Source organism: Heloderma suspectum, chromosome 4, assembly GCF_057233095.1.
Source record: "Heloderma suspectum isolate Gila_16-S chromosome 4, 16-S_ref, whole genome shotgun sequence".
Classification (NCBI taxonomy): domain Eukaryota; kingdom Metazoa; phylum Chordata; class Lepidosauria; order Squamata; family Helodermatidae; genus Heloderma; species Heloderma suspectum.
The window spans coordinates 201,700,237-201,710,232 of NC_139461.1; the positions used below are offsets into that span (position 1 = coordinate 201,700,237).

Here is a 9,996-nt window from a genome sequence, read left to right on the forward strand (position 1 = left end):
TTTATTATACTGAATAGATTTGTTACTTAACTTGTTCTGTTGGCATCTCATGGATACTTTTTTTTTTTTTTTTTTTAACCAAAATTGGCAGTGATGGAATTACACTTGTCATTAGAGCAGGAATGGTGCACAATTCACAAGCGGGCAGTTCCCTCTTGTGAGTCATATAGGTCATTCCCACTGGTGTGGAAAAAATATTACATCATTACTGTGCTCAGTGTGCTATTTATATGACACCAGAATTTCAAGTACATTTTGCTTTTTTTAGATGCAGTAAACAGTAACGAGTTTGTCTCAAAGTAAAGTCACTGCTAGACCTTAGAAGGAACAAAGCTTAATCAAATATTTACATGGAGACCAGGAGCCAGAAGAGGAGCATGCTGTCGCTTAATAAACATTTGCAAGGACAGTGGAAAGAATGGCTCTCTGTCCTCCTTGCTCATACACACTATAGTCTGTCTTTAAAAAGATAATCTTCTTCTTGATTGATGCTTCTTAAAAATATATATTTTATTCAACCACAGAAATAAAAAGCAAAGAACACCTCAAGTATCAACAGTTGTGATATCCCCCACCTAGTTCCTAGAAACCATTCCTTTAATCCCCTTTTACAGCTGTTTATGGGTTTTATCCAGTTATTGTTCTGCTAGCGCAAAGCTTCTATCACTTGTGGAAAGCCCGTTTTAATCCCTGCGTATGTGTCAAACCTGGTACTTCAATTCTGCTAGTACAAGTTCTTGTGCAAGCCATTGCACAGCTCATTACAACTTCATTAGGTTAGGTGTTGCTTGCACTAGCCGTGTTAGTTCTGCTAGCACTTGTGCAACCACTAGTGAAAAGCCTCTTGCACTTTTCCCACGAGTGTGGCATTGGGTACAATCCTGTATTTGTCGCTGTGCTTGTGGCCATTACTCATTCTGAATGTTACAGCTGAAAATGTAGCTATTATGTTGAGCACCTCTGAACTAAACGTTATACAATTGAGAGAAAAGTTTAATACCATTCTGTACATGCTGTTTGCCTAAAAATATTCTCATTTGTATAGATTTAATGGATGGCTTCCATCAGGGGTGGGTACGTGCATAAGAATTGCTGTCTAAGACCATTAAAGAGTGGAACTCCTTGCTCACTTCATAATGTTCAGTGTGGTTACAACATAAAAGTCTCACTTGAACAGAGATTGTAAAGCAACGCATATTCCATGCCCCTAAGGACACTATAGCACCCAGCATGATCTATTCTAGCTGCTGTTCTTCCAAAGTATCTTGTCTCATCTTCTAGGGGAAGCCTTTTCTGAGTCATAATTTGGAAAATAGCTGCTACATAAGAATGCCAGTTGCTTTGGCACATTTGTGGCTTATGAAATCATGACTATATCTGGATTCTTTTCTAATGACTGATTATTTCCTTTTGCTACAGTCTTGATAATGAGCCAGCAGCTGAATATCTGAGTACACTTCATTAGCAGCAAATCAGCCTTCACAGTTTATGCTAAGTAGATTTTTTTAATACTGGGAATTTGTTGTGTAGCCAGAGCATTCTCTCCACTTGCATACACAGCTTCACAGCTTAAAATACTTTTAGAAAGGGTATTGTTATAGAATTTCCTTGAAACTAAGCTTGATTTGAAGTCTTCTTAAGGTTCACTTTTTAAAACAAAGTTGTTATAAATGTAGTCTTACCAAATGATCTTTGCTTAGAGGAAGTTCTTCAGATTCTGAATTTTTTAATATGAATTTCATATTCTTACAAAAACTATAAACAGATTCAAGAATGTTAGTTAGCAATTTGTAAGCAGGAAGATTTAGTTTGTTTTAGATGTGTTCACATGTTATTAAAATCCTACAGTGTATTTTTGAAATATTGAAGGATGCACAGGCTAACAATTTAATAAACAAAGCTACCGCAAATTGATAGAAGAATGTATTATTTTTTTCGCATTATGACCCAAATATCCTCAAAAAAATAGTGCCATCTTAACTCAGTCCTATGAATTAAAACTGGCCTGCACAAATTAATTCATAGTTGTTTTATAGGCATCTTATAAATATAATAAATAAATATCCAGCTCTTCAACAAAGTTATCTAGATGGCTTTAGGTGTTCCACCAATGAAGCAGAGTTAGGTTTGCAGCCTTTATGATATAACCTTGAAGGCTTGCACATAAATCCTTTGTCCCCCCTGAAGGACTCATGGGCTACAGTTGAAAGGGTCAGCTGGGCCCTACATTTCCGGCACACTATCTTTAGAATCCAATATTTCTCTTTCTAAGATCATTTTTGTGAATACAGAGGAAAGGTTAAAGATGTGAAGGCAGAAGAGACATATAATCGAACAACTGAAGTGCAAATTCATTGGTTTTTCCAGGTGCTCATTTTGAACAACTGTGTAAAATGTTTTGATTTCAAGTTCTTCAATTTGGGAGTACCAGTTTCAGAGTAAGAATATTGTTACAATGCGGAGCAGTTAGTTCATCACATGTAATTAGGCACCTGCTAGGTTTGTGAAACAGTATTCCAACTTTATCTTTCTATGCAACTCAAATATAAAAATCAGCTATAGTGTTACTGGTCATTTCTGAGGTGTCTCCGAATTCTGAATTAACTTGCTTACCACTGATAAGTTGCTAAATATGGTGTTCCACGTTGGTGCTGGAAAGTAGGAATTGCATATCAACTTCAATTTGCAAATTATGATTGATGTGGGTGTCATGCATGGATGAAGTTGCCATAGCTGGCACGAGACCTATAATACACTGGCGTTTTGTGTGTGTGTGTGCGCACACATACCTACCCCCAGCCTTTTTCTCCATCACACATCTTTCCCCATCCTTTGTGTTTCTTCCAGTCTACTGAACCCAAGAACAAAGAAGTGCAGCATGGTAGAAGAAGACAAGAGTGTAGGTCTGACTCCATGCCGTAGCAGGGCCCACAGACGCTCACTCCCTTGTCTTGAAGTGACACAAAACTTTGTATGTGCAGCTTGTGGTTGGTTGCCCAGGCTGAAGCCAGTCAGATCTGATCACTTCCTGATAGCATTCCTGGGTGAGAGCTGGTGCTACTGGGTACTCTTGGAAGTGTTTTTATCGATTTTGCTACCTATTTGTCATGTATTTGTTACATTTATATCCAACCTTCTCCAAGGTGGTGTACATGAGCCTCCTCTTCCTCTCCATTTTATGCTCACAGCAGTCTTGTGAGGGAGGTTAGGCTGAGAGTTGGCGACCGGCCCAAAGTCACCCAGTGAGCTTCATGGCTGAGTGGGGACTTGAACCTGGGTCTCCCCAGTCCCTGTGCAGCAGTCCAACCACTACACCACACTGGCTGTCAAAGTGCCATCAGGGTTGCTAGCATATTCTCCCACTGGAGTTCTTTTCATGCACTCTCCCCCATACTTGCCAAATTTTTATATATATTGTTAAATTTTTGCCACAGTTGCCAATGAGAAGATTACGAATGCATAATATTTCTAAATGTCTTGAGTTTTTCCCAAAGGAAGAAACTATAATATAAGGTTTTTGCATATTCAGGTGATAGAGTCATAGATGTAGGGTCAGAATGGCGGACGTTCAGCAATGACAAAGCAACCAAAGACCCATCCCGAGTTGGAGACACCCAGAATCCTCTCCTAAGTGATGGAGATTTGACTACAATGATTGGAAAGGTAATATATATTTAATCATAGAATGTGTTAATGTTTTAGTACACAAAAATATATCTGGAGTAACAGAAGATCCTGCAAAAACATAAATTACCTAGCCTTAAAAATGGCAATGCAGTGTGGGGTGGAAACAAGTTGTGCATAACAGTTGTTTTGTGTTAATCATATTCTCTGTTTCAGTGTGGTTTCAGATCTAGATAATATAATGGAGTAAACTTCCTTGTTAGGATTGTGGATGTGTAATGGGGAAGTGTTCCTATTTCCAAATCAACAAATTGTGTGGTATAGGATTGAAGAAAATCTCAATCAATCTCTCTCTCTCTCTCTCTCTCTCTCTCTCTCACACACACACACACACACACACACACACAGAAATATAGGAAGATGGGAAAATGCTCAGTTAACATAGAGTATGGACATATTCTACTCTCTCCTCCTGTTCGTTTTTGAACATTACCGTAATCTGTAGTCCACATGGAAATAGGTAAAACAGTAAGAACTACCAGAAGAGTGGTGCACAGCGATCTGTTTTTAATCACTTCATTACTAAGAAGGTGTAAAGGGTGCTTCTTATTGCTGACTGAATTGTCTCCCCCCCCCACACACACACACCCTCACCAAGGTGTACTTAATTTATTTATTTATTTATTTATTGCATTTATACCCCGCCTTTCTCCCTCTCGCAAGGAACTCAAGGCGGCTTACATTATCCTCCTCCTCACCATTGTATCCTCACAACAACAACCCTGTGAGGTGGGTTGGGCTGAGAGTCTGTGACTGGCCCAAAGTCACCCAGTGAGCTTCCATGGCCAAGTGGGGACTAGAACCCGGATCTCCCGGCTCCCAGTCCGTCACTCTCACCACTACACTACACTGGCTCTAAATATGTATATTTAGTATGGATCTAAGTGATGTCTGATGGATTGTAAACCCTTCTTCTGCAGGGCACAGGTGCAGCCAGTTTTGATGAATTTGGAAATTCAAAGTATCAAAACCGCAGGACTATGAGCAGCTCTGACCGTGCAATTATGAATGCATTTAAAGAAATTGCTAGCATGGCAGACAGAATCAACCTCCCCCGAAATATAGTTGTAAGTTCATGCCTCTTTTTCTTAAATTGTTCTGGTGTTTACTTAGTTAGCATAATATAATGAGCACATGAATTTTTGATATTATTGCTAATTAAATGGCCTGGAGTTAATTAAATTTTGTCTGCTTGCTTTGAAGGATCGAACAAATAATTTATTCAAGCAAGTATATGAGCAGAAGAGCCTGAAGGGAAGAAGTAACGATGCCATTGCCTCTGCTTGTCTCTACATTGCCTGCAGACAAGAGGGTGTTCCTAGAACATTTAAAGGTAAGCATTCAGTGATGTGCTTCAACTGCTGTTACTAGCGCAAACTACCCCCTTGTTCTTCAATCTCCAAGAACAATGAAGCAAAGCTTCTAATTCCTGAAATGGGCCTCTTGTTTTGTATTTGATTTACCTTTTTTCTGATGTGGATTCTTTTCTGGGTATCTTAAAATGATCAGACGTAAATTGCTTGGGAGGGTGACATTTGGATGATCATTGTTTGTGTCAAAAAGTTGCTGTGTGGTGTGCATGAAGCTGAGGTGATTGTGCCATATCGGAGATTTTCGTTACAAGATACAACATTCTACAGCCAGGGGAAAATGTAAAAGGATTTATAGAATGAACTGTGATCAACACATTCTGGCACCAGCCCTGCTGATAGTAGGGCCCTCTGCATAATATTTTGAGTATTTGGCTTCGGGGGTCAGGTGGGGTGAAGTATAGGAATAGGGCTTCTTCTTTTCCTGCTTCATCATGGAGCCCATTCCAAAGAGTGTCTGTGGCTCGAAAAGAACAACCAAGAACCTCATAACTGTTGAAAGAGTGACTATACGGTAGCTGGAACTGCATGGAGAAGCAACTGAGTGTACGGTTGGTGCTGCATGGAAGCCCACTGTTACTCTTCCCCGTGTGCTTGGGGGCCCGCTGCTCCAGGCAGTTAACAGCTGCCATGCATTATGTTGCTATTAAGTGGTTCCCAACTCTATTAATCAAAGATGGGCTGTGCTTGTTTTTCTCACTTTAAGCTTGTGGGCAGTTTAAGGTTGAAGAGGGTGATGTAGAATTTGACTAGCACAGCACCCTAATAAACCTGAAATCATGTGGTTGAAATAATTAGACACATGAAGCAAAACAACACAGTGATTTTATTGTGCATATTATTCTGGAGCCTCTATATTTTTTGTTCCTGCTGGAATAGTAGTACTAGGGTGACACTGATGGTAAAGGGAATGGGAGTTAAGATTCATGAGGAAGGACTGAGAGTTTTACTTCCATGCTGTTCAAAACTTGCAGGTATTCCCTCTGTGTCGGGGAACCATTGGCAAACTTTGCTTTTGCCACCCCCGCCCCATGACTAAGAACTAAACGTGGCTTGTTAAAATATTGCTTATTTCTACTTTCCGTCATTGTGTTTAGGCCCTATTAAATTAAAACCTATGCTCTGCATGAGACCAACAGCTGAGTCAGTTGCTCTTGGACTGATACTCGCTACTTGGAGTGTAATTCATCAATGTCTTTGTATGGAATTTTTCTCTTAAAATGGAAACCACCTCATTGGTTACATAGACTGAAATACACATTTATGCTGTGAAAATGTAAAGCACTGACCATGGAATATTAAAGAATTGAGTAGTAGGGGGGAACTGAGAAAGTTAGTCTTAATTCATGGTGATCTTGTTTAATATTTTGGGTTGGTGTTTTTGTTCTTTTAGAAATATGTGCTGTCTCCAGAATTTCCAAAAAAGAAATAGGCCGGTGTTTTAAGCTCATCTTGAAAGCTTTGGAAACGAGTGTGGATTTGATCACGACTGGAGATTTTATGTCCAGATTTTGTTCAAACCTGGGTCTTCCTAAGCAAGTCCAGATGGCAGCAACACACATTGCACGTAAAGCTGTGGAATTGGACTTGGTACCTGGGCGGAGTCCCATCTCAGTTGCAGCTGCAGCCATTTACATGGCTTCACAAGCCTCAGCAGAGAAGAGGACCCAGAAAGGTAACCTTTTCACCTCTCCATTATGTCTAGTTTTATTCATGCCTTGAGTAGTAATTGCTTTGGGAAGACAAGAGCCCTATTCAGGCATTCTTCCCTCACATATTGAATGAACGTGTGAGGCAAGGAGCACTTCAGCTCCCCCCATCACATCTGTCTTTACACATGTAGAGTGACAGTCTGAGGAGATGTAGAACTCTGATTTTTCCAGGGTTCTTAGTCATGTGGAGAGCCTCCACGGATACAGAAGGCTGCCCTGTTCAGACTGTCTCCCTCTGTGTGTACAGGGCAACAGAAGTGATGATAGAGAAGGGCAGGGCTGGAGCAGTCCTTGGCTCACACGTTCATTCAACACGGGAGGGGGATCGCCTGATGAAGACAGCTAAGGAATCAGCATTGATGAGGGAAACTCTATAATGATCCAGCTCTTGTCTTGCTCTGAAATGTACACATTGCCTGGGGGTAGCTTCTGCTTTTCCTTTTGTTTTCCTTCTGGATAAGGTCCTTGGGCTGCCAGAACTATGTCAGATTGAGCATTTACCAGGCTTGAGATTCAGGGTGGTGTAGCAGTTAAGAGTGTTGGACTAGGACTGTGGAGGTGCAGCTTCAGATCCCATTCAGCCATAAAACTCACTGGGTGCCATTGGGCCAGTTATCCCTCAGCCTAATCTACCTCACACGATAGTTGTGAGGATAAAATGGGGGTTGGGACTGCTATGTATGTTGCCTTGGACTTTTTGGAGGAAAGGTAGGATATAAATGTATTTAAGTAGCTATGCACACTTAATGAGTTTTCCCTAAAGTGTTCATAACATACATATTGCCATGCCATGTTCGGAATATACCTTATTAAGTGCTCCAAGTTCACCGTAAAATTATGTCTGGTATTGGCCAGAATTGCCTTCATGACTAAGGGGTCAGGATCCATGTAGCAAGGTTGCCCATGGTGAACTGTTCCTAGGTAGTAAGGATAGAAATACCCTTATGGATTGATCCACATCTAGCCATGTGAAAGGCCAAAGTTGTCCACAGATTGAGGGGAGTGAAGGTCCCTCTCAGCTGGGTATTGAAAAAGGCTGAAAGAAATATTTCTGCCCCGTCAATCAGCCAAAGGCTCTCTCAGCGGCTAGCAATAATTGAAGTGCATTAAAAAAAATCAGTAAGACAATTTTAAAACTGACATTAAGACAGTAAGATAAGATCACAAATAACAAGTGGAGGAGCAATTCAGTCAGTCAACCAAAAACTTTCCTGAGCAGTCATGTTTTGACCTGCTTCCTAAATATGCCTGTTCCAAGGTGGCCTCATGAACCCCTTTAGGAAAGCTAGCAGTTCACGTAGAGGGCTCCACCAGACATTTTACCACTGAAGGCAGTGGAACCTAGAGTAGAACCTCAACTACATAAGAGCTATGCTGGATCGGACTATCTAGTCCATCATCGTATTCACACAGTGGCCAACAAGCTGCCTGTGGGAAACCCACAAGCAGGACAGGAGTGCAACAGCACCCTCCTGCTCATGTTCCCCAGCAAGTGGTGTCCATAGCCATATTGCTGCTGATACTAGAGATAGCATATAGCCATCATGACTAGTAGCCATTGATAGCCTTATCCTCCATGAACTTGTCTAATCCGCCATTAAAGCCATCCAGATTGGTGGCCATCACTATATACTGTAGGAGTAAATTGCAAAGTTTAACTCTGTGCTGTGTGAACCTCATTTGATGAACTCCAAGCCCAGTGAGGGACATTGATGGTGCGGGGAGATGCTCCTTCAAGTATCCAGGATCCAGATTGTTTAAGGCATTAAAGGTTAATGCCAGCACGTTGGACTGGGTCCAGAAGGAATTGGAAACAAATACAAATGTCTGAGCACAGGTGCCATGTGCATGCTCACATTGGCCAGCCCAACAAAATCCTCTTGTCACTCTCCTGTGGCACCACATTGCTCCTGGACTGATTTGAGATTTCATGAAAGTAGCCAGTCATATAAAGCAATTTTAACAGAGTCTGAGTTTGGACAATCATGAGGGGGAAACGAAGCCATCATCTCTCTCTCACACACACACACACACACACACACACACACACCCGTGCTGTGCGCCTGCCCATTGTTTGCATAATTCCCTGCTCTGCAGTGCAGGTTGGCTTGTCGTGCTAACCCAGCGTGGGGCAGGGCAGGGGTGGCTTTGTGCCACCCTGCAACCAACGGTGTGCCAGAGGGATTGTAGGGTGGGGAGGGAGTCAGCCGCACCATGCACTGGGTTCACATGACATGCCAACCCGCACTACAGTGTGGGCAATTACGTAAACAACGGGGGGAGAAGCTGCAATGACTTCTTTCCCCCTTGCGATCGTCCGAACACCTCCAGTGTGAGAAGCTGAGCATCAGGAAAAGAGAGCTGGGGAAACTATATATTGTAAATTCTAAGGTATGTTTTTGAATAATTTCATAGTTGTAAATATATTTGTCAGTTTAAGGATAAGACCTCCTGCAAACAAATGTGTTAACTTGTCTGTCTTGGCTTTTGTTTTAGAAATTGGAGACATTGCTGGTGTAGCTGATGTTACAATCAGACAGTCATATAGGCTGATTTATCCACGGGCTCCAGATCTTTTCCCAGCAGATTTCAAATTTGACACCCCAGTGGACAAACTGCCACAGCTGTGAAATTTCTAAGGCTCCTTCTAGATCCTACAAAAAAAAAAACAAGATTGTTGACTTACAAGACAGGTGAATAAAAGCAGTACTGCTGAGCCTTCAAGTTGCAGTACTGGTTAAAGGATGTGAAAAAGCCTATCTGAGGAATCAGAGCACGCATTCCAGGTGTAAACAAGATAATTTTGTGGCATTTTTTATGTATATATTAGTGAAAGTAACTATTTAACAACCATTGCAACAAGCTTAATTTCCTATTGTATGTACTTAGATTTCTTTTGTAGAGATCTAGTAAAATGTATTTTGGAAAACTTTCAAATTCTAATTCCTGAATAAACTGTTTTCCAAAAACATTTACTGTCCTGCAAGTTTCACTATGTGTGACCTTGTTCTAAATAAATATAAATTTGGAGAGTATATTTTTTTTTCAAATTGTTCAGTTTTCTATTTAACTGGATACTGTCCAAGGATTTTGATATTGTTTCCTTACAAATATTATTTTGATTAAACAAAATATATGAGAAGTTTTAACCCAGAAAAAACATAGTCCAGCCTTCCCCAACCTGGTGCCCTCCAAAAGTTTCAAACTCTTAACTCCCAGCATTTCTGACC

At 40.9% G+C, this 9,996-nt stretch overlaps 1 protein-coding gene across 4 annotated transcripts in view; it reads left to right on the forward strand.

The window, feature by feature from the left end:
- The window catches only part of GTF2B (general transcription factor IIB), a 29,119-nt gene extending 19,636 nt beyond the window's left edge, over positions 1-9,483 (forward strand). For 3 of the 4 annotated variants that reach the window (XM_084851996.1, XM_084851998.1, XM_084851999.1), the window contains 6 exons: positions 2,848-3,044; positions 3,530-3,663; positions 4,605-4,751; positions 4,888-5,017; positions 6,448-6,729; positions 9,263-9,483. In XM_084851996.1, coding sequence (XP_084708122.1) covers positions 2,848-3,044; positions 3,530-3,663; positions 4,605-4,751; positions 4,888-5,017; positions 6,448-6,729; positions 9,263-9,396 — 1,024 coding nt within the window. In that variant the 3' untranslated portion in view covers positions 9,397-9,483. The remainder of the gene's footprint in view (positions 1-2,847; positions 3,045-3,529; positions 3,664-4,604; positions 4,752-4,887; positions 5,018-6,447; positions 6,730-9,262) is intronic. The other variant, XM_084852000.1, reaches the window with a different exon arrangement.
- Positions 9,484-9,996: the final 513 nt, after the last annotated feature.